Consider the following 25,593-nt stretch of genomic DNA (forward strand, 5'->3'; position numbering starts at 1 on the left):
GCTGAATCAAGTTTCCAAACCTCAAACAGTTTGGTGGTTGAAGCTAACAAATGTTCTGGCAAGCAAAAAGAAATCAAATAAAACACGAGTAGCGTGTTTGGACGGCATATATATAGCAGATGTACGCTGTTTTTGTTTTTTTTTCTTTCGCTGACATTTTACCTCCAATCTGCCACCATCCCATAAAAAGCACATAATTGACATGGCATCACTTGAGCCATGCGGTTAATGTCCAAACTCTCTTGCTCAAGTCAAATCTCAGACTCTGTTAAAAATAAAATCAAAAAATAAAATCATCACAGATATGAGCTACAGCTGCACCGTGAAAGACATCGGCCTAGAGATTAATACATGCATTTCTTTTGCATTTCTCTGCTTAATATCACATCAAAAATGTATTTCATAAACACGGCTTGATGCATTCATTTTTGCTGCCAGGGACCATCTCGGGGTAAATGAACTTTTTGAGCTTTTAGCCAAGTTAAAATACTAATTCCTCACCAAAATCATCCACAAAGTGGTGTTCCCCTCCAGCATTTTTTGACATCAAAAAGTGAGGAGCCAGCCCGTACCGCCCCTTCAGACTGAACACATGGCCACCTTCTCTGAGCAGCCAGCGGGACGCCCGATAAGCAAATCCATCAAAGAGGCGCTATGAGCAATCACCATGGGGCTGACGGACCATTCAGCAGGTATTTGTCTGATCAACATTTCTCAGAAGACTGCCTGATGAACTTTGGCCAGTACAAAGGTGGATTGCCCAGGACATTAAACCTTAAAACTGCCGCAATAACCACAATCAAAAACCTGCTGGAGAGGTAGGAGCTTCAAGTAGAGCAAACAGCGCACTAAATGACATCATATTAGCATTAATGCAACATAGCTTTGTTGTGAAGCACGATACATCAGGTGTATTTTGTGGTACGAAAAATAAACTTATTTGTTACACACGTTACTATGTGCATGGATGAATAGTATGTGACTCTGTATCAAGGACATAAGGCCGAGCAGCAGCCGCCATGAAAGCGGCACGAAAGCCACACGGGGAGATGCGGGGTTTAACAAAAAAAAAAAAATAAAATAAAAATCCAAGGATGGAAGCACTTTAAAAGGACAAAGACGGATGGCAACGGAGGGCAGTTATTTTAATGAATACGGACGAAAGTAAAGTATTAAAGGGTGCCCAAGTGGCGGACGGAAGACGGTCCAGCAAAATAGGGTAAAGTGCCCATCTATGATAATTACTTTTATTAAGTATATCCATCCATTCTCTGTACCGCTTCTCCGCACAAGGGTCATGAGGGGTGCTGGAGCCTATCCCAGATGTCTCCGGGCAGTAGGCGGGGGACACCCTGAACTGGTTGCCAGCCAATCGTAGGGTACACATAGACAAACAACCATTCGCGCTCACACTCATACCTCGGGGCAATTTAGAGTGTCCAATCAACCTGCCATGAATATTCTAAGAGAGGAAACGGGAGTACCCGGAGGAAACCCACACAGGCACGGGGAGAACATGCAAACTCCACACAGGAAGGCCAGAGCAGGAATCAAACCCACAACCTCTGCTGTGTCTCACTGTGAGGCCATCGTGCTAACCAGTTGTCCACCGGGCCGCCCTTTTATTATATATAATATAATAATAATTATAAGTCGCATTAGTTTTGCTGGGCCATCATTCGCCAGCAGCCGGGCCACCTGTCCGTCGACGTCAGTCCATCATTCTTTTCCCAGTCTATCATTGTCCGTCTGTCACTTTTAACCATGTTGCTGTCATCATTATATTACAGTTCACCACTGGTATTTTAAAACCATCAGCAAAGAAATGTTCACAATGGTAACAGCAGTGGTGGGCCTGTCCGTCATTCATCATTCACCAGAAGTCGGACCGCCACGCCGTCATTTCAGGCTGGCTGAGTCCGTCACTCGTCACACACAGGGACAGCACAAGCAGACACACAGCATTAGTAGAAATAATTCTAATTTAGAATAAAACAAGATTCCAGTTTGGTGATGTTAGACACTGTGTACCGTATAAGGCACCGGTAAAAAAAAAAAAGTTGAAATATGTAGAAATGAAAGTGATAACATCATTGGTGGTGGTCTAGCTGCTTAGTACAATATACAATGAATTAAATACCAATGACACACAGCATATCAACAAGTAATCTAACTGCAATATAAAAAAACCCAAGATGGACATTAAAAACATTTGTGATGGACAACCTCTTAAACACAATTGTTGGATTTAGGTATTAATATGACAAGTACATGGCGTCATGTTTCTCTTCTAAGGACTGGACTGACATAAATGATTGAAAAGGTTTATTGTTGCAAAAGCTTCCAGACGGCACCACTCTTTGCCAGTTTTCCGGGCTGCAAGCTTTCTTAAAGCCACGGGTCCGTTTAAAAACCATTGTTTCTGTCATTTCAACTGGAAAATGTAGAAATAACACAATCCAAAAGTGTGAGATCCATTCCTGTGATTTATGTGGACCACACCTGAAGGGTGCTCGCAAATAAATCTGCTTGTATCATGTTTGACAGTTTGACTTTCCCGTTGTTGGAAAATAAATGCTTAATACTTCTTGAAGAACTTTCATGCCAGATACAAAGTACACAATCATAGTAAACTGGAAGCCAGCTGGTGGGATACTTAGTGGCAGTGTACAACAGTAATTTATTGTTAATCAACTCTCAGCTATTTAAAACTTCTGCTATGCTAATTTTCCTGTCATCATTACACCAAAAATCGTCACCAGTAGATAAGATTTAGACTAATTAAGGCATATAGAACACGCTGCAAAGAAATTTTGGGGGGTTGACTTACGCCTTAAAGGGACACTTGAGTGGGCTGAACATTGGCACTCACGTATATAAAAGGTCTGCATGTAAAAATGTCATCACTAAAATTCACCCTCCGAAAAACCAACGAGATTTAGAGCAGTTTTTATTACTTCATTCAGCACAATCTTAATGACGCCCATTTCCTATGGGCTGTGGCCTGCTTTTTTTTTTTTTTTTTGCATCTGAGCCCAACTAAGTCAATGATGAAACGTGGCACGCATAGCAACTTTGGTTCCTAGCTTGCTTTGTCACATTCTGTTGTCACCTAGTGTCGGAAAATAATGACCAATAGTTACCAAACTTCTATTAACTATTCGTCATTCAACCTTGAGCCACTAAGAAAAAGACATTACTTCCACAAAATGAAAATATTGTGCCCATCATTTTTATATTTGAAAAGGGAAAACATTAAGACACACAAGTTTTGGTAACGATTGGTAAGATTGAAGTGCGGGAAAAAAAACTGACTGCAATTTTGGAATCAGGGTGCCAATTTTAGTATTAAGCATAAAAATTAACTCAACAGATTTCCCCCCCTCAAATTTGTTCCCCAGTGTTATTTTCTGCACTTAAATGTATAGATAAAAGTGTATATCATGAACTAAAAACATTTTGCTGTGTGAACCAACCATTCTGCCTCTCACACGCAACAACAGTTGGCGGAGGGAGCATTTTTGCGTTCCGTTTTTTGTGTGATCTTGAGTACAACAACACACACAAGATGAGCATTTAGGACAGTCTTGCCATTTTTTTTTTCCTTATGTGATCTCTTAAAAAAAAAGTTGAGATGTAAAAAGTTAAAAATAACTATGCGTGTACCCCACCTAACAGCTGATCACAGGAAATTGGCGCAAATAATTCACCCCAGTAGCTCATACACAAACACAGGAAATGACTTCACACAACCAGGCCGGGACTTTAATTTCTTTAATTCATTAAGATGCTACATAGTCCAACCAGGTGGGATTTTGCTTTTATACACCAGAGAGACTACTTGACTAGGAATATTCATCTTTTTCTTCTCAGATAGACTTATTTGTTTACATACATACAAAACAGTTGCTCGACTGCTTCAGGTGATGGTTACTGTAGTGTCTTGCCTGGATCAACAGTATTTACAAGTAAAATCGCCATTGTGTGGCTCAGCCTATTTGCAAAATGGTGGTGTGTCATGGCAGGATAGTAGTGGTACAATTTGATGATAATTATTACTATTTCGTTCTATTCACATTCTGGTTAACTTGTGGTATTTTTCTGGTGTCAGCTCTTTCCATGCTTCAGTGAAAAACACATTTGTCTGCAAATACTATATGGTGCAGGTCCAACATTTCAATTATTGAGTTGATTTCAGGTCTGCAAGTCATCCTCAAACTAACCACTAAGCACAGATACAGTTTTAGGAACGAACGCCTTTCAAATTCCTCATAGGGAAAATTATTATTTTCAATTCTTTATTTGTATGATGCAAATTTGGCAGATCATCATTTCAAATGTGATTTATTAATTTTATGAAGTCAAAGATAATGACTGATGCCAGAACAGTACGTTGTCATTATGTGGTCCCTCGAGGCCTTGGCTATATATGTATATATGAATGCATAAATATATAGCGATACAAGATCACACTCTTCAACTTAGTGCATTAAACTTCAAACGTTGACAAGCAAAACTGACAAATGTGTGAACCAACGGCCACGATGGAACTCATGTGAAGATACTGTGGTGATCCAAAAAAAAAAAAAATCTGGTGAAAGCATCTCACAACATGACACCATTTGCTAACATACATTTGCCTGGACAAAATACTAAACAAATGTACGGCTGAGTAGGAAAAGATGAGGAAAAAGCAGCACAGATTTTGTTGTCAATGTTGCCACGGAAACAAAATGACCATTGTTTCTGCATGCACCTTTCATGTGCGCGTATATTTCCAGATGTGAGTTATGTGCAAACAAATACGTTTCCTGTAGAATCGGCCTGAGGAAAAACAAAGCCGCCCAAACAGAACACAAGGCAAAGTGTTGGCCTGGTGAATACCAGCAGACACTCTTGAAAACGCGACAAAATCGGAAGATGGATTTTCCAGCCAAGGGCATTAAATCATAAATGCGCTTTTACAACAATAAGAAAGGAACAAAAAAAATCATGAAAATAAAAAGATCAGAAAACAGAATTGTGCAAACCTACAAATGATGACAAACACACAATTAACACCATTATAAAAGCAATTAAATTAGATTCCAAAAAGTCCAGATGCAACATTCGGCAGTGAAAACATGCAATGAAAATGGCCTCCACGTGGGGCTGTAGTGAAGGTGAAAATAAAAGGGACAAACATACAATTTGTAGCGCAGCGATCGAGGTTGTTCTTCAATCAATGTGGATTTTAGTGAGTCACGTCTGTCTGGATGATTATCAGCTAAATCTCTCCCATTAGGGTTTTTTTTGTGGTGGAAGGCTCCCCTTTGGATATATTGTACAGTGGCGGTGAGAGGGAGGTTACTCTTGTCATTGAGAAAAAAATAAAATAAAAATAATAAACAAACATACATTTGCAGCTATGCCCCTCATGAACTTTGCTGAAAAGGGCCAAGAATGATTTGAATGCGGTGATTAGGCAAGACCTGCAACAACTTGTTCAGAAGACGGCTAATCATTTTTAGTTTTTTGTTCCCCTCATACATTGCTGTTTTTTTGTATTTATTTATTTATTTTTTTACTATAAATGAGGCTCAATCTGAACGCCACGTTCCCAACAACATCCCTACTTCCCAACAGATATGGCATCTCTGACCTAAATCCTGCAAGACCCCTGCATTTGATTTCATCCCCCGAGGAAAAAAAAGCATGCTGCCGCCCCGCCCGCCCCAAATCCGATGACGACAGCGCTCTACAAGACCAACTTGCCCACGATGATGCCCACCAAAAAGAAGAGGATGATGAGGGCGGCTGAGCGAGCGCTTAGGCCCTCGTCCTTCTTCAGGCCAGCCGAGGAGTGCTGGGAGGACATGACGTTGCTCTTCCTCATCCGCAGACCGTCATCCTCCTGAGAACGGCAGATGAGGGAGGGAGAGTGGACGCAGTTGTAGCGTGATGAAAGGGTTGTATTCCAGAGGACATGAGATGGCAGACATGGAGAAAAGAGATGATCGTTTAGTCATCCCGGGGTTTTTCCTGCATATAAACTTTGGAGATGGCCACCTGTGCCAAATTTCAGCTACCTCCGGCTTTAAAACTTATGACATAATGGAAACTATATTAAAATTATAGTGACAGGCCAGCACTGTATCAGAAACGTTCCCAAACTGTCAAAGAAGAGCTGCGAATGAAGGAGTTTCATTCCTACTGCTAATGAGTCAGACGATTTTGCAGATTTTCAAACAGGTAAATGTGTCGTTCTGTAACCAACCATATCTGATTAGTCAGGAGAATATGAAGCCGATGTGAGTAAAAGTCACTTGAAAAAATATCTTTTCCCTTAACTTTCTAGATTTAAAAAAAAAAAACACAGAGCCAGCGGTTTTGAACCACGGTGGATAGACATTTGTATTGGCTCACACATTCTAAAGAAGGCATGCTTTGGAAAATATGCCACATGCATAGTGGCGCTCCACCAACCATCGGACCGATATCTTAATGACGGCTTTCCATAAGTTCGCAATAGAAAAAGAATAACGCTCACCTCTAAAAGTTTTAGTCTTTTTTTATATTTTAATTTTAATTTTTGCATTTTTACTTTTAAGGGAGAATACTGCACTGAACAAGAAGGTATAAAGGTCCATGATTGCATTTTACCAAAATAACAGGAGGCTTGAAAGTAGGGATGAGCTGGGAACCCCAGTACTAAACTAGCTAAACTAAACTACATTTGTTAAAAACTGCATTATCAATAAGCTTCACCCTTAAACAGCTAGGAGTAATTACTCAAATGAATTATTTTTAATTGATGTAAGATATACAAACATTATTTCACATCTTCAATCCCTCTGATGTGATTTTTAAACCACAATACAATTAATATGTTCATCTAAGATGCATGTTCACAATCACAGGAGAGCCGTCAAGCCTTCCTGTGCCAATGTGGTGCCGTGCGATCATGTTACGGCATGATTGTTATTTTTTTTTTATGTTATTTTTATATTACTTTGATGAGTGGGATCGATATTTGTGCCATAGTGTGTCAATTTTACATTAATGTTGTTGAAGTTCCAAAAGACGCACATTTATTATTTAAAAAAAAAAAAAAGGGAAGTTCTAACATTTTTGTTTTGGTGTTTCAAAAAAAGTACCGATATGAATACCGTTAAGGGACGGATCGATAATGCAGTATGGTTAAGAGTAGTGATTATGATAAACTCTTATGCATATCTATTCCGACTAATCTTTGGCTGTGAAATGAGTCAATGAAATGGGCCACATTTAACCAAGTGAAACTCGATTACTTTTGTAGTTTAGCTGTCCACACATGCATTTTTGTTTTTCTTGGATAAATATTTAAATTTTATTATTTTATTAGGAGTCAAAACTAACTAACAAAAAATCAAATACAAATAATGTACACACTTCACAAAAGTGTTTGAGTCGGCGGGGAGGTTGAGTGTGGGGGTGGGGAGATGGTTCGGTCAGCACACATGTGGCAATGATCAAATTGGTAGCAAATCTGCTTCAATTGGAGCCAGGAAAAACCCTGCATCCTGTCCATGATATAAGCCTATACGTATTTATTAGCTCAAATAAAAAGGATCTGCTTTAGTCTGGTGCTCAAAAATCTTCGCGGCAGGAAAAGCCAACAGTTGTCTTCTGGCAAGAGGCTGTGGGGCGATGGTGTCTTAGTTTAGGGGTGAAATGAGACATTCATGACGTGCAGTATGACTCATTTCAAACTCAATGGTTACCTCACTTGATAAGTCATAACAGTTAATTGAGGTTAAAGAAAAATAAGAAAAAGTTTGAATTTCATACAGTAGATACCTGTCAGACAGTGGCCCTTCATGTTTTTGCAGGCGCACCACTCACCCTGATCTGTTTGTTCTCTTCCCGTAGCCTTTGAGCCTCCATCTGGAGCCTCTTGCACTCCTCCATGATCTTCTTGACCTCGCCGTCATCCAGGGTGGAGCTCATTGACTTGGGCGGCAGTGAGGAGGACTCGGACTTCAGTAAACTGGACATCTTGTTGGACTCAATGTCGTGCTGGTTACACAAAGATAAGATAAACAGTGAGTCGACTGTTGCTGATAGATATCGGTATAAGAGGGTGAAGCAAAAAAAAAAAATGCTTACTGTCTTTTCGTTCTCCACTGGCATCTCAAAAACACACCTCAGCTTTGAGTCCATCAGCTCCTCTGGCTTTGCCTCCTTCCACTAAGAACATGGACAGGAACACGTACACACGCACGCACGTACACACACACACACACACACAGGACAGAAGACAAGGATCATTTCAAACATGACGTAAACTGTCAAATATGCCATTTATGTCACTAAGGGGAGAACAGTAAACACACTTACCACTCCTTCCATGTCAGTCATGTCTGGGGGCGCTAGCAGGGATTGAACCATGAACTTGTGTTTGCTCTTCTCATTGGGGTCGTAATCAAAAGGCTGCAGCATGACTGAAAGATGCAACAGACAGAAATTGGAACACTGTAACGGGGTAACAAACGGCCTAATCTGAAGGAAGGGAATGTTGTTTTTTTTTGTCAGAGTTTGTTCAATCTTACAAACAGCTGCAAACAGTCGCAGCAACGTTCACCAGACATTCCCAAACTGTTTTAATGGTTGTTAACAGTTTTTTGTATCGCCATCAAATTTTGAACATGTTACAAATTTCTTTGTGAGAAGTACAACAATTAATGATGAAAAAACTTTTTGGTCTGCACACACTTGCAAACCTTTGCAGCTTAGTGAGAAACGGTCGTTAAGGATTTTTACTAATGAGATTCATGCCGCCAATACATTTACCAATCAAGAGACTTGTCACATCTGACCAATGAAATGGCTGCACACGTTACAGGGATCCAACGAAACTGTATGACACAGTGAGTAGTATATAGACACAATGACACACATGTGAATGTATATAAGCCCAAAATTCTGGCGCGCAACTCACCGGACATGCACAAGGAGTGGTCAACAAACATGGCGATAGATACAGCCCACCGCAGTTTTGAGAGTGAGGAAACTGACCGTTTTACTCCTGTGGTGAGTGATATGAATATCATGAGCCCTATTTTTGTTCCTGGCGCAAAGCACAGTCAAGCTGTGCGCATGGGTGGAGTTGTCGTTCTTTTGGTATTTTGCTAGACTTAACGCCGGTAGAACTGGGTGAAATGGGGCGTTTGTATGCCATTGTGGGATGGAACGTGAGACTCTGACTCTCGTTGGCACAAGAGTCAAATTCACAGTTAAGTTAAGAAGACTCCTCCCGCAGTGGTAAACCATGTTCCAACAACAAATAGCTGATGAGTAGTTTTTTAGTTAAAGGTAATTAGAGTAGAGTTGCTTGATATAGATTGCAAACACTAGAAAAGATTCAATTGTGTCACTTTTCTAATATTGTGTCGATCATAATCGTAGCAAACTGCGTGTAATAAGAACATCAGAGGAAGCTTGATATACTGGGCAAAAGCTTTTCACTTATTAATCTTATGATATACATAGTTGATGACAAAAAATATGGGGCAAAATTAAATCTACTACTATTTTTGGAAAGAATAAACGAACAAACCCAGAAATATTAATTACTATTTACCAAAAAAAAAAGAGAAAAAACTCTTGGAGGCATGCTGGATACTGTTTCTAACCACACAAGCATTGCAGTTTGCATTCTGAGCTTCATCAAAATACAAAGAATGACAAAACTAACAATGACAGGTTTTTACGTTTTTCCAATAGCTGAATGACCGAGACCATCCCAAAAAGTTTTGCCGTCACCTGCAGCCGGGTAGCGGGCAGGTTGAGGCTGCCTGCTAAACACATTTAGTTTCACTCTTTAGGTGGCAATGACAGCCTCCATGGTGGCAAAAAAGCTTTATCTTCTTATAAGGGTAGCTCTCACGAAGGGATAAGGAGAAGTAATTAACAGGGGGAAAGGCAGAGAAGCCCCGCTAATTGCTAAGATACCCTAATATTATCGTGAATGACCAGAATCAAGTGCTTGGGTGACTGAGTACACTTGAGAGGTCTTGCTGGAACTGTGTTAAAGCGGAGCGAAGTCAACTTTGAACATCAAAATTGCAGACAATTCAAGAACTGCATTGAAAAGTATACAAAATAATGCTACACACAATTGACAAAATGTCACAACGCTCTGTACATCAGCAGGGAGGAGTGGCTTAGAATATTAATGGATGGATATAGCATATTCATATATTCCATATGTGATTTCTGTTCACAATACAGTCCTGAGTTTTGATTTTGTCTTTTGAGAGCTGCACAATAAATGGTTTAAAAATTACATTACAGCAGAGCTCATCTTTTTATTTTATTTTTAATCAATTATTCTCGGAAATATTTGTCGTGCCTCATATTTAAATTCATATCTACTTTGTGTACAAATATGTCGGCTACTTTACTTTGCATCAAATGTAAAGTGCTTATACAGCAAAGACTGAAGGTACAAGGTCACTAAAGATTTCTGATCTTTAGTGACCTTGTACCTTCCAGAGTTAATTTATATAGGACTACTGGATGTATTTCTCATTTGATACAGGGCTGATTAATGTCACTTCTAAATAAAGTGAGAAAAGTTGGTTTGTGCGTATATATGTATCCATTCATCCATCCATTATCCGCCGCTTATCGGAGGTCGGGTCGCGGAGGCAGCAGCTTCAGTAGGGAAGCCCAGGCTTCCATCTCCCCAGCCATGTCTTCTCGCTCTTCCGGGAGGATCCCCAGGCGTTCTTAGGCCAGCCGGGAAACATAGTCTCTCCAGCGTATCCCAAATCACTTTAAGTCTTAACTTGTGAAACTTTCAAACTAATTCACGTAACAACTGAAGGGTCTCTTTCCTCTCAAGGTTTGCAGGGGTGCTGGAGCCTATCCCAGCTGTCTTCGGGCAGTAAGCAGGCGGGGTACATGCTGAAATGGTTGCCAGCCAATCGCAGGACAACAGTAAATACCAGTAGTATTTAATTAAATAAAATACAGGAGGAGGGATTGCATTGTAAGTATTGTACTGTAGCAAACCTGCACTTATGTGACATTGATTTTTGCAAGACCCGACTGTCCTACCATTAAGGTGTCTCGAGTGTGGTTCGTGATTGAGTGAAAAATTGCAATTGTGTCTCCTGAGCCGTGCAGCGTTTCTTGAATGCTGTCTGCATTCTCGATTTGGTTATCCAGTATCAAAACACGACAGTCAAATGGGAGGAGATTACTTGGGCCCCCCAAATAACTGGTGCCTTTAATCTAATTCCACGTTAATGTTACCATGACGGCGAAATAGTGACAGATCTACAAATGCCCCGAGGGGTTAATCGTTCTAACAGCTTCCAAGCCCGTTCCCTCCCCTCTTTCTTAGCATTACATATCCCTCTAACAAAAAGCAGGTGCTGCACTGGTATAACACTTCCACCGATGGCCACATCAGTCGGTGGTGCGTTATTTCATGTTGTTCCAACGTCTGAGAAGGTATTTTGAAGCTGTAACAATGATTTACAATGATCACTTTCTTAAGCCAGGTCTGGCAGCGCGTGGAGGATGGCTCAAATGCTTGCTAATGGTGGGATCACTTCTCCTTTGACCATGTTTTTTTCTTTTTTAAAAAATGTGGTTGCAATTTAGAGATGCATTGTGACATTGGCGCCATCTAAGTCCAAAAATCTTGTTCCGCGGTTTTCTTTCAAATCAAATGACCGACCAATGTCACAGCTGGCGTAGACGTCAAAGTTTTCACTTGTGGCACATACCATTTCTCCCTCAATCGGAGATGTAGCGCACCGTTACAGCCATCAAGGCGGCTCAGTATCACAAAGCAGAAACAGACGGCATGAACAGATTGGGAACGTCCTGTTTCAATCAGGCCCAATTTACAAAGCAATCCAACTTGGGTCCGAGGGGACGCCACTGAAGAAGGGAGGCAGGAAAGCGTGTAAATTCTTTGGGCAACACAGTATCGCATTAAAAGGTCCTTAGCCAAAACCTCAAGGGAGGAAAACATTCCCATAGTATGGGGATTTGGAGAGGTTTTTGATGCAGAGCTTTTGAACACAGGCTAACAAAACATATTTCTGCTAAGTGCCTGATTAATCGCATGATTTGGTGCTTTTCACCCTACTATGGTCCATCATTTATAAAGCGCAGAGGTTAATTGTAGGTAACAAGGGGAAGCAAGATGGTCAATAGACTGCACGTTCATGATGAATGGAACCATTAGAAGGATAAAGAAGGGGGGATGAAAGCTTCCTTTCCTCTGACTAAAAAGGACAAAGAGTCAATAAGTCTATCTCCAATCAGGAAAGTAGAGACGGATCTGTTTTCTCTTTCAAATTCAAATATCTTCACTGACTGACGTCAACCTCATTCCACGACTATTTCAAATCTAAAGTAAACATTTGTATCAATGCACCAACAACAAAACAGATCAAGATTTACATAAATTTACAACAAGAATATGCAAACTCCACACGGTGAGGCTGGAGCCGGAATCGAATCCTGCACCACTGTACTGTGAGGCGGACGTGCTAACCAGTCGTACACCGGTGCACCCCCATTGTATTTTAGTTTTAGCAAAAAAAAGAAAAAGAAAAAAAGGCCGGGAAAATAAGTTTTGTAATCGAGTTGTTAGAGTTATCATTTCAGCTCAGTTTCAGCTGTGTTCTCGCAAGAATTTACAGGAAATACAGCAAAAATTGAAGCAGTGACCTGCAGCTAGTGTACCACATTGAGCACAGACACGCCATTAGAAGGCAATCCAGCACTCCTATTAATGTGATTTCTGTCCAGCTGCATAATAATTACTCTTAACTCATAAAAAGTTATGAATGAGCTATACATAGTTTAGTAGAAATAAATGTAGAGTTTTCGACAACTTGTCAATTGACAGCCACTAGCGTCACAACTTGAGTAAAAATTAGGGTTGCCCCAATCAGATCACGTGATGGGAAATCAGTCCTGATGTCGTGATTTTCAGGTGATCAGGGGGAAAAATACATCAGTTTTCTTGCAAAATGTTCTGTACTGCGTTTTTTTTTAATTTGGTGCCATTTGCGTCCACAGGAAATAAAATGTATAAGTGCAGTACGCAAAACATTTTTAGTCTTCTGCATATTGATATGGATTCTTCTTAATGTTAACAATGATTCTTATTTTCATTGTCATTCATGAATTTGCTAATTTTATGATAAAAAGAAGAGAAGACTTACAATAGAAAAAACAATGACCTAAAATTAAAATTGCGAGATATACCAATTTTCATTTATGAGCATCCACAAATTTAGAGCAAAATAAATAAATAAAAGTTTAACTTTTAATTTTGCGAGTGTTGCAAAAATTAACTAATTTGGCCCACTCCACATAATATAAATGAAAATATACATAACTTAACATGTACACATTTATTCAGTGTACTGTTGGATGAAGCTTTAAATCAATGTTAGAATTTAATTTTAAAGTACATACATGTCTATATGTATATTTCTATATTAATTTGAGACCATTTGTATGCACGCTATTGACTGCATCGGCAGATCCTTAAACCATAAGACTCGGATGCCAAAAAAGTGTGATCAGGGACATCCCTAGTTAATTTATTAAACTTACAAATATTGTTACGTAATAGGTGACTTTCTGTCACGGAGGGCAAAAGACCAGTCCAATGCGGAACTAAACTACAGTGAGCAAACAAAGAGATGTGAAGTGAAGCAGACTCGTTGGGCCGTAGGGAAACCCTGCCATGATACAAGCGCTAATGCATACAATATGTATTCATATTTGGGCCTTTCAGCTGTGCAGGATCTCTTTCTCCTGATTGTGCTCTCATGGGTACACCACGTCCAAATGTAAATCAAAAGTTAAAGAAAACAGTATTGCAGGGATTTAATGCAGCCCACAGCACTTAAACCCGCCTCCCTGCGGAGGGCTTGGGATACAGGTCGGTGGGTCTCGATTTGTCCCGTTTGTTGTACAAATGACAAGCTAATGAGGCTTATTCAGCAATAAAATAACTGTTATTTTATAGCGTCGCATGTTATTTCGATCTCGGCCTCCCTCGCGTCGGAATGTTATCCCGTCTCTAAATGTCAGACAAGAACGTTCCTGAAGGAAACCCAGGGTTTGCGGACAGAAACTTTTCAAACATTCATGGCACACATTTTACCACTGAATGCTACATAACAACGATTGCAGAACAGCAACATTCCTGCGGTCAAGGCTACATTTGGCATATTCACTCACAGCCGGGTCAACCGTGTTGAGAATGATTTGCTTTATTGGAATTGTGCTACAGTAAGCGAAGCACAATATTGTCCTAGAAGTAGTACACAGCAGGGGTCTCCAACCACTGGGCCGAGGATGAATTCCAACAACATTCTACTGGACAGTTAAGTTGTATTTCATTTTAATCAGTAGTTTCAATTATGTTCTATGCCGTTCCATCAAAATACATTTTGCATTCACATGAAACCTGTCCGTGAAGCAAAAAAGATTGGGGATGGTTTGTATACAGTGGTGAACTTCCACCTAGTCTTGGTTCAGGAATTCACCGGCGCCCTTAGATGCCACAACAAAGCCCAGGCTCATAGTAAAATAGTAATTGGTGCCAAGGAAGTAAGGTCAAGTGATTGATATCAACTGTTAAAATATCTTCTCGAGGAGGAGCTACGTTTAGCCTGGGTTGTTAGCACAATTTACGGAGACTCTTACTGGTGGATTTTCCAGAAACTGTAAGATATTTATTTTTAAAGGTAATTTAAGATGATTGAAATTAAATTAAACTGATTTGGGATTGGTTAGTTGTGTATTTATAGTCTTAAACATTATTAATAGCAATTGCAAGCATTTTGTTGCTGGACTTTGAAAAGCATTTCTGACCATTTTAATTTACCGTATTTTTACGGCCATAAGACGCGCTGCATCAAAGGGCGCAACACCAGTTGAGGGTGCTATTTCTGTATTTTATGCATATACTAGGCGCGCCGCACTACAAGGCGCTAGCTCAGCTGCTCGCGCTAGCTGCTCGTGCTAGCTGATGCCAGCTCACCAGAACTCAATCCCCTAAGGGATCGCTGCCAGAGGTATCACCCCATTTCAATGACAGATGTCCTGTAACTATAAGGAACCACTGTCAATAACACTGACTCTAACCAATAAAAGGTGTCGTGGCAATAGTCTACTAGACAACGTCAGGGGAGGGACTTCACTGGTCACCACACTCCTTAGAGTCACGGTTTCAAATCAAAACCAAAAAAAACCCTCAGCATACAAGCAAACAATGAAACAAAGAAATAAGATTAACACAAAACATGTATCTCTCATGCCATCTATATACCCAAAAGAAATAAAAATAACACAAAAAGATTATAGCAATGGCTTCTTGGGAGCCACTCAGACTCAGCCAATCACATGGCTGTTTAGAGAGATGTGCTGTTGTGCTTTGGGCTTTTTGCAGTCTGTTGTCTAAACCTGGGACGTTTCTTGCTTGCAATAACATAAATGATAAGACAGACTACAACATTGTGGACAGCTCCCCTTTAGTCCAGCTTTCTCCTACAAAAAAAACACCATCACCCAAACACCATAGTCACATAATGTATAAGTCACGGTCAATTTGAAGCATAGATGACTCAGACTTGGACCAGCAGGGTGTGCTAACATGCACTCCGTACAGCCCAATGAGTAAAAGGGTTGATGGTCGAGAGTGATGCTCATTCCATATAATGGGCGCGTCGCTTTACAAGGCGCTTTGTTTGTTTTGGGGAAGATTAGGGACTTTAAAGAGCGCCCTATGGCCCAGAAAATACGGTCCTTTTTTTTTTTTTTTTAAATGTTTGAGTTAATGGTGTTTCTGCGTTACAGACATTGTCTTTACATGAAATTTAAAAATACATGACAAAATTTGACAGCGGCGATTTGTAGGTGTGGCATCAATACTGTACTACCTTTGACTCCTTAGGGACAGCTTGTGTAATGCTGTTTTAGAAACTGCTCATTTTCACAATCTTTGCAAAAAGGTAATCATTTTCAATTATGTCCCCTTGGCAACCATGCTGCTCGGACAGACAGAGCTCGTTTCAACCGGGCAACACATGCTGGATGAGGGAAACCCTGCTTGAGGCTAACTGTCTGTAAAAAGATGTCTGTTACTATGGAAACCTGACCTAATTAAGGCAACTCAAAAAGGGACCTCATCTATTTCTATCTCACATGAATATTCTCAAAATAAACATACAAATCCTTCAGTTTTTTGAAAAGTAACACTATGGGTTAGAAAAGGGCTGACAAATTATAACAGCGGTACCCAAATCTCTGGCAACTGGGCAAGTACAGGAGCAGAGTGGATCATGTAATTTTGTTGCCCACTGCTGACCGATGTTTGCAATTACACTGTTTGAGGTTGAGGAAACTATTGGTTAAGTATACAAAAAACAATCATCTACAAGGGAGAGCTGATGAGCAATGTTTGCAAATATAGTTCTTGTAGGGTGTAGAATTACAAATTCTATTTTCTTTACAAACTTTTCCCCCTTGGATTTATCCGAAGTTTACCTATCGGCAGGCGAAAAGCTCAATAAATCTTGTTGGCAGGTGCCGCATAACGGCAACTCTGACGTTTGTGGAATATGAATTAAGCAGCAAAATCCAAATACTTTAATCTATGTCACTTGCTTTCAACAGAAAATGACATCACAGTTGTTATTATAAAGATAAAATTGTGGTTGACTTCCCCTTTAGATAATAAGTGCTGACAGCAGCCAGTGGAGAAATGTAGAGGTTAGCCTTATTTAATTAAATGCAGGTGAAGAGACAGCCCAAGTCAACTAAATGCTATGTAACAATTCATTTTTGTATTATTGGTTACTTCTGCGTTGTTGCTCGGCGTTGTTGCTTGTGGAGACATGCACGTTGTTTCTTGTGCTTTATGAACATAAACAGCCATTGTAGGATTTGTGTCAATTGAAACGTGCATGGAAATAGAATTGGATATAGTCATTAAGATGGAATTGGACACTAAGGCCCACAGTGTAAATCCAGCTATACACACACACACACACACAACAGGACGTAATTACCCGAGACGTTGATGGAGGTGCCTGCATCGATGATTCCGCTATTTGGCCGCACGCAGTACCTGCGTGGTGCAGTCGTCTTCACCTTGAAACACACATTCCGGTCCGTAGGGTTGGCGAGTTTAAGATTGGTGGTGACCACGTCAGAGAATGGACCTACAAGAGAGGGGAACACTTGAAGCAGCAGTTGCTAAAATTTGATTATATACTCATACTCATAACACAGGATTCAACAGTCAAGGAAATAAACGCGTTGCTTGTTCAAATATGGGCGAACTATTGTTAGTATTCTTATCCATATCACTCATTGGTGCCTTGAAAATATACAACTTAACAAAGCACACTGTAAACATTCAGAATTCCATTGCAGTTTTATAATATGCGGGTAAATATTTGAACAATACATGTACATGTTCCACCATTTTGGTGCAAGTTCTTCTCCTAGCAGTATTCCAGACGTCTTAAAGGCTTGTGACAAGACTGCGCAGTCTTTCCTAAATTGACCGAAACCATGGGATCAGGGTGCTCTCACACAACTAATTATGTTTTTAATACGTGTTTTTGACAGCCACCACAAGAACTAGAAGCGCCTTAACCAACTAATTTATCCTAAAATGATCAATTAATTTGAACTTTGATCTGAGCGTTTCTTGTCATGCTCCTGGTTAAGACATTAAGGCGTCACCATCTGTTGGAATTCAGCCCGATAGTGCTCTATCCTGCCATCATCACTGTTTCTGCCAGACCGGTTCCCCTGAACCTGAGAAAAGACTGCAGGATTTCCATAAACTGTCCGGTGAAATGTATATGCTGATGGCTAAAACTGCTGACTATGTTAGGCGATTTCCGTCAAGCGAGGGGCCATGAGGAATGAAGGTTGGGGCCGACTTCACAGACCTAACAAGCACTGCGGCAGTACGACAATTCCCATCAGTCAGGACAAAGGAAAAATAAATGAAATCTCACAAATCACAGCCAAAACCATATTGAGTACTCCTTACATTACATTTGATGTCCTTGACTGATGATTGTGTACGCACATTTTGTAAAATACAATAGATTGCTTAATTGTATCATCATTTACCTACAAGTTGTAATAACAGAGTTGCCAAGCTCAGACATGCTTTTTTTTTCGCCATACACAATTGTCGCTATAGCACGTTAATACACATGATGCCATTAAATTTGTTCAGTGTTTTCGACCGGCGCAGGAGTCACACGACAAGTTTATCATTGAATCAGACCGCGCCCGATCATCGCATGCTGCCACCAAGAATATGGCTCGAAAGCATTGGTCTCCGGGGAGGCGGGGCAAAAAGAAGAGAGTCCAGGCAGCAGGAAAACAGTTTGTGCGCATGCAGATTTGCGGGACAAAAATCCAGTCTGTGAGATTAACTGGATCTTAATCTGCAAACTGTTATGAAATCATTTCTTCACTTCCCCTCGGAACAAAACGACTATTTTCGTGAGATGACAACTTCTATAGTGTCATTATTTTTTCATTGGGACTCTAATGTTTCCTAATTTTTGTGAACTTCTGCTGACTCTGTCTTGATTTCTATATCTGCTTGTTTTGGCAGCAATTCATTTGGAGCTAAATTAATTGAATCTTATGCTGGTTGCTGTAGGGCTCCAGACTACCTTTTTTTTACTACAATGGCAGAAACTAACCTGAAATTTTATAGGGCGCACACTGTAAATCAACCTGCAAAGTCAATATTTACTCCGCTCATTTTCACTGTATTACTCATAAATGAGGTGATGTGTGGAGTAGAAGTTTTGACTTCAACAAAAGCTATTCAAGAATAGGAATTACAAAAAAAAACATCAGCAAATATACTGGTTGCACCATTACCTTCAAGACACAGCATTGCTATGTTTGATTTGACATGGTCGACCACTATAATTAATAAACATTTCATGCAACAATTTAGTTGATATTGCAATTTGGTGAAGTGCTTTCCCACGTTGTTAACCCGGCTAACCTTTTTCCCACACATTTCCTTTTTATCTCAATGTCACTACAGGGTCTTCTATGAAAGCCAATCTCTAAAACACATTTGAACGCCACATGTACAGTGTTAACACATGGCTCTACTTCTAAATTAGCATCAGCTCTCAGATAAAGTTTCATTTAGCTCAGCAAACAGAGTGACAGATATTTCCCTCTCCTGAGTGATACGCAACAGACTACTGCTGCACTAATCTGCTACTTTCTTCATGTTACATGTTGTGGAAAATGCAATGTTGCCTCCAAGGGTTTATCTTGTTAAAAATATACAGTTTAATAAGTGATCCAGGTGCAGGGCTCTACACTAACTTTTGTGCTGGTTCAACCAACATTTTCAGTTTTTCCACATGATTTGGTCATACCCTTACTTGCGGGTGGTACCGCATGAACATATTTGCTGATTTGGCATATATATTTGGCATATATATATATATATATATATATATATATATATATATATATATATATATATATATATATATATATATATATATATATATATACATACATACACACACATTCATATGTATGGAGTGTATGTGCAAAATGTTTAGCTGTGACAAGAACTTTGTTTGAATCGAGAAATTTTGTTTAAATTGTTCAATCTGCGAGAGACCGTTTCATTTTGTAATTAGCAAAATGTTTGTTGTCATTCCAATCTGTGACGCGCATAAGTGGTATGCGTGTATACCACTGTACATGACCTATGCAGAAGCAGCCGCCAACCAATCAAATGCAGCGGGTAGTTAACTCAAATGCAAAGAGTGCGTTAGGAGAGCCAGAGTGCGCTCCCCTCTGATTATTGCAGAACGCATCCTATATTATAACTAATCTACAGCTCGTGCTTGAAATACTTCCATTTATCCTGCCTAATGCACTGGGCCCCCCCTTGTAGATAGTGCTCCGGGATGCTCGGAAAACCAAACGGCAAATTTGAAAAACGTGCTGACTTCCCCAACTGTTGGCATGGAACAGAACACACTCACAGAATGTTTATGACCATATCCATAAATAAACAGACGGTGCGCTCTCATTGCAACAGGACAACGTGAAGGAGCAAGAGACTGGCTTAAGCAGTGTAAAAAGACTGTGACTTTCAACCACATCTTAAAAAGTGAGACTGCAGAAGGAACATGAAACCATGCACTCACATTGTGCGACCGGATGAAATTTTTACGCATGCGCACTGAACAACTGGATGGGTTTGCGAGCATTTTGGCTGCAATCTTTAGGCCTGATTGTTTTTATTTCACCACACTGTGTTTGTTTGCTGCTGCATGTGACATGCAGATGTACAATATTGGGATATTAAAATTGCCACGATATCGTCGTCATCATGTTACGATGGGATATTAAAATAGCCACGATATCGTCGTTATCATGTTACGATATTAAAAGCTGCTCACCTCCATCAAAAAACATTACTTAAGCGGAACACAGCATGGTGAACCACGGTACAAAGACCGTGATATTTTGAGCTGCTGAATGACTATAACAATATTGATATAATTCCAATATTTAACATGTACCAAAAGAAATTAAATTTTGATTATGTCATGAAAGAAGTAAGTATTTTTCCAGCGAAAAAATACGCAAGCTCAGTTTGTGTTCTTAGCCTATTAATTGTAATTCCCCAAGATAATGTTCAGCCATTGGGTGGTGATGCAAAATTAAGTTTGCATCTGACTGGTCAAATTCAGATAAAAGCAAACAATTCCATAAGAAACTTATTGCATACCTTTGCGATATGCATATTGCATGGGCCAATATCGCAATATCAATATTTTTTCGGTATATTGTGCAACCCTATTGCTGAGCCGATAGGAACACATGACAATAAAATGACTGGCTAAACCTATTTCTTTATCACTACTACTATGTACGAAAACGCAATATTGTTATTTGAGATTTTTTTTTTCAATATTGTGAATATTTATACAGTGATCCCTCGCTATATCGCGCTTCATCTTTCGCGGCTTCACGGATTTTTTGGCCCCTTGGATTTAGAATAAGGACGCAGAGAGTTTCAAACGGGTGTCGATAATCTTTTGTCTCTGAAAAAGCATGTTCAGCACTCTGCACCGAGAAAACTACAGAACAGAAAAACACAAATTCAATAGTAGGTTCACAAATAATTCACATATCAATCATGCATACACAACGCCCCAATCAACTCAATACAAAGGAATGATGAAATACAAATGAATCAAATGACACCATTTCTATTTGCCATCCCACTAATAATTTACATTTTTAATATAGTTAACATTTTATACACTACCGTACCTCATTCTGCTCTCCAAGGGCCTAGTTAACAGTTCCGACAGTCAGCTATCTTGCCTTAGCTAGGGAAACACATCGAGATTCTGAGCTACGGACAATGTAAGATAACGAAAAATCACAATGCCAATTTTTTCACAAAACAATCAAATTAATGCTCCATACGTAGTGTGTGTTAATATAGGTGGATTTTTTTTACCGCTCCTCTGTCAACATATGAGCACACGTCTCAAAGTGAAGCAACCCGGAAGTTGTCATGTCATGATCCACACCGCTTATCCTATACAGGGTCGCGGGATGGTGCTGGAGCCTATCCCAGCTGACTACGGGCGAAAGGCGCACTACACCCTGAACTGGTTACCAGCCAGTCACAGGGCAGATATAGACACCGTCACTGAGTGGGAACTGAACCCACGCTGCCCGCACACAACTCAGGCGAGTGTACCGCTACACCATCAGTGACCTACCCGGAAGTTGAATAACAAAAAAAAAAAGCTTGAAGAAGAAATAACACGCTTAAAACAAATGCAGCAATGCCACAAGGTGGCACTACAGGACCACAACTTCCCATCTACATGCACAAACAAACCACAACAATGCATCGTATCAAATGCATTGTAAAATAATAAATAAATAAATAAAGCTGACTACTTTGCGGATTTCACGTATCGCGGGTTATTGTTGGAACGTATCCCCTGCGATAAATGAGGGTTCACTTATGAGCATTTATATATCGCCAAAATCCTCACGGCAGTGGGATAATTATTTGGAATAATATCTAATTGTGATGTTTGGATATCATTACATCCGTATTGTAACGCAAGTACATTTTCGACTGGCGATCAGCGATGCAGCGCCAACAAAAGTTCCCATTTGAAAACCACAGCAATATGCTAAAAAAAAAAGAATTTTCACTTCAAACGCTTCATCCTGCATTGACAATATACAGTAAGTAAGCATGCCACCAGAAATGTTCAGCTCACGTTCATTCTGACTGCATTCAGAGGGGGATACTTGGACACAAACAATGTGGCAATAAATGTTGACACTGATTATAACAATACTTAAAGGCATATATTCTTTATCCTGTCCAAAAATGACTAATATTACAGCATCTTACTGAGTAAGAACTTAACTTTACATTTTCACCAGCAAACATGCACCTGGTTGTCATGTCCCTGTAATTAAACAGGGCTTACCATTGGTCCAGCACTGTATGGAGTGGCATGAGGGCTGAACCACTTGCAAGAATCACTATCAACTTACACTAACCAGCCCCCTTATTCTTTGTGGGTCGACGAGTGGAGAAAAGAGGATGGATTGTTTCAGAATATAAGAGGATTTTCATTCGAATTTCATTTCCCTATCAGCGGTGGACTTGTGTACCCGTTGGTATTTTTACTCTTGCGCTGGACACCCAACTTGCTCGACCCCAGCTGGAAGCCCTTTCACCATACACATTAATCTATCATTGACCCACCGATCAACCTAATATTGCACATTCACTTTGACATGGGCGCTTGTTGGGTGATGGGACGAATGCTGTGAACGAAAACATATATGAACAGTTCCAAATACCAGTTGGTGTTAGCAAAGAAGCTTCATGCTTCAGCTTGAAGGAAAATATATTGTCCAGCCACTTGGATGAAAATATCTTAAATATATTTGGTGTTACGCAGATGAACTTTAAACGGGGGCAGATATTTAGAGACTCCGATTTTACATTAGTTTACAATAGATGTGACTGGTTAATCTTGAACACAGCCACACCATAGTTGTAAGAGGATGTCCACACGTGTAACCTACATTCTTTAAATTTCATCTTTGCCGTTCGTGGATTTCGGCAGGTTTATAGGTTACATAAATGGTGTTATTTATTTTATTTTTTTAGGTTAGTAATCTTATATGACAAAAACCTGTAATTAGAACATGGGTGTGTAGACTTCTTACATAGACTGTAGGCGTCAACTTGTCAAGTGTCAAGCCGACTAGGACAAGCTAGCCAATCAGAGGGCGAGCGAATGTTAGCCTGCTACACCTGCTCGAAAAATCGAAATTAACAAACGCAATGCGATTTTAGACATATTTCTCTCAGTCTACATTTTGGTGGGGAATTCACAAAAAAAATGCGACTGTCTTTTGCTTCAAAAATGAAGCTTCTGCGGGTCAAATGTGCGACAGGGCCTTGTGTATATTAGCCGTCGGATGCTAATCCGGCTAGCTTCCCGGCTAGCCGCTGTCACCTGATCCGCAGGTACTCGCGAAGCAACCAGATTTTCTCCGTGGTCTCCTCAATAGCAAACAAATAATATAACGCACAGAAGAATCTTGCTCCAATGTTTGGCGTTCTAACCCTCCCTTCCGAAGCACACGGCCTTCCTCCCCGCCTCCTCACCTCGGAATTTCAGTTCGTGTTGAGGCTCCAAGAGCAGAACCTGTTCTGGCCTGGCCATGACCCAACGAGCTGGAGCTGGAGCTGGACCTGGAGCGGGGGCGATTGGGACTGGGGACGCAAGGTTCTTGGATGTCACGCACTCGGCGACAAAACTAGCCGGCCCCCCGGTCACCAGGAGCTCGCGATGGCTGTTGGGATGCAGCAACAGCGGGCAGGAAGGGAGTGAGAGGCTGGTCGGTGACGTCACTGCCTCTGCATTGCCACCCAGCGGGGAGGGCGACAGGGTGACGAAGGGTGACGGACGGGGTGCTGCTGGTTGACACCCAAGCAACGACAGGCTCTGTGGGGGCTGCTATGATGTGATGACAATGTACACATAGTCTAAAAAGTCTACGGGTCCAAATCAACAGTTTTACTGTACAGTACATATAATTTATTTTTATACACTTTTATTTCAGTTGAATTTACCTTAATTTTGGCTTGGTGTTTGGTTGGTCCACTATCAAAAACAATTAACTTTGTTTTGTTTAAATTAAGGGATAATTTATTTATGTCAAACCATGTTTTAAATATGTTCAATTCATTTCCCACAATAGTCAGAGGCTGTTTCTAATTTTCTCCTGAGCAATAGAATGTTGTGTCGTCGGCAAATAAGACACTTTTTAGTGTTTATAAGACTCAACAAATATAATTTATATACAATATAAATAATGCGGGGCCTTGCGCAGACCCCTGAGCAACCCCATGAGTATTCTTTAGTTGATTGGGTTTAGTGTTGTTGAACTGTACATACTAATATCTTTTTTCTAAATAACTTTTCATCCATACATATGCTACACCTCTTATACAATATCTCATTAATTTATTTCATAACATACTATGATCTATAGTTTCAAATCCTTTTTAGATCAATAAAAATCCCAACAGCAATCTCTTTGCTATAGTGGCTCTTTCTTCTACAAGTTTTCATTACTGCCATTGAGGTGGTCCTTTTTCCATATTGATTCTCATTTAAAAGCATGTGACTGTGTTCTGAATAAAGTTACCAAGTCTATATGACAATAGATTTTCTAAAATATTTGAGAACTGGGGTAATAGTGATATTGGTCTATAATTGGTGAATAGGTGCCCCTCTGCATTTTTTATAAATTGGAATGACTTTTGCTGTTTTCATTTTTGATGGGAAGATGCCAGATTCGAGTGACAAATTACATATATATAAGGCTGTTCAATAATAGTTTTTACTAACTCTGACCCTCAAAGACCTCTTAGTCCACTGTTGAGAGTCCACCTCCACTCCATGTATTATCCTGAATCAGAAGCACCTGTGTGAAGTCGTTTGCTGCATGTAAGACACCTGTCCACTCCAAACAATCAGTAAGACTTGAACTTGTAACATGTCCAAGACCCAATCCATGTCCAAAGACAACAGAGACAAAATTGTACAAATCCACAAGGCCCAAAAGGGCCACAGAGTAGTTTCTGAGCAGCTTGGTGAAAAAAGGTCCTCTGTTGGAGCAAGCATTAGAAAATCAAAGAAGCTATAAACGTGCCGGTCAATCTAAATCGGAGTGGATCACCATAGTTAGTGGTAGTGATTTTAGTGATTGTCCTTGTCGTAAGAAAGTACTGGTGAACATGTGGCAAACTTTTGCAACCTTGAACAAACCCTGAAGTGAACGCACAATTTTCTACCTTCGCTAACAGGCTGAAATGTTTGCCCCCTCAGTGTCATAGCGGCTTTATGTGTCTATCAGGCATTTTCAAAAGGAGAGTAGATTAACTTAAGTTTTATGACGCAGTGGTTTTCCATACATGCCCTAATAGGACAG

The 25,593-nt window shown here is 40.1% G+C and overlaps 1 protein-coding gene across 2 annotated transcripts; it reads right to left on the reverse strand.

Annotated features, from left to right (window-relative positions):
* Positions 1 to 3,757: 3,757 nt before the first annotated feature.
* LOC148327751 (vesicle-associated membrane protein-associated protein B/C-like) lies at positions 3,758 to 24,100 on the reverse strand. Of its 2 annotated transcripts, none has more exons than XM_088309425.1 (6): positions 23,762 to 24,095; positions 17,079 to 17,231; positions 8,359 to 8,462; positions 8,128 to 8,208; positions 7,864 to 8,037; positions 3,758 to 5,893 (listed from the first exon to the last, which is right to left on the reverse strand). In XM_088309425.1, the coding sequence occupies exons 1-6, from the start codon at positions 23,817 to 23,819 to the stop codon at positions 5,738 to 5,740; spliced, it is 726 nt and encodes a 241-aa protein (XP_088165551.1). In that variant the 5' UTR covers positions 23,820 to 24,095; the 3' UTR covers positions 3,758 to 5,737. The 2 variants fall into 2 exon arrangements, with proteins under 2 accessions (XP_088165551.1, XP_088165552.1); XM_088309426.1 differs by lacking the exon at positions 3,758 to 5,893 and adding an exon at positions 7,554 to 7,658 and having other exon boundaries at positions 23,762 to 24,100.
* Positions 24,101 to 25,593: the final 1,493 nt, after the last annotated feature.

This window comes from Idiotropiscis lumnitzeri, chromosome 11 (genome assembly GCF_059441095.1).
Source record: "Idiotropiscis lumnitzeri isolate Australia: NSW breed Sydney's pygmy pipehorse chromosome 11, RoL_Ilum_1.0, whole genome shotgun sequence".
Taxonomy (NCBI): Eukaryota; Metazoa; Chordata; class Actinopteri; order Syngnathiformes; family Syngnathidae; genus Idiotropiscis; species Idiotropiscis lumnitzeri.

Excerpts from the sequence above, each read along its gene's own strand:
- LOC148327751 (XM_088309425.1), bottom strand. The coding sequence starts at position 23,819 with ATGGCCAGGCCAGAACAGGTTCTGCTCTTGGAGCCTCAACACGAACTG. Across the intron at positions 8,209-8,358 it reads TGACTGACATGGAAGGAGTG|TGGAAGGAGGCAAAGCCAGA; the intron begins GTAAGTGTGTTT and ends CCATGTTCTTAG. Across the intron at positions 5,894-7,863 it reads AAGAGAACAAACAGATCAGG|GAGGATGACGGTCTGCGGAT; the intron begins GTGAGTGGTGCG and ends TGCCGTTCTCAG.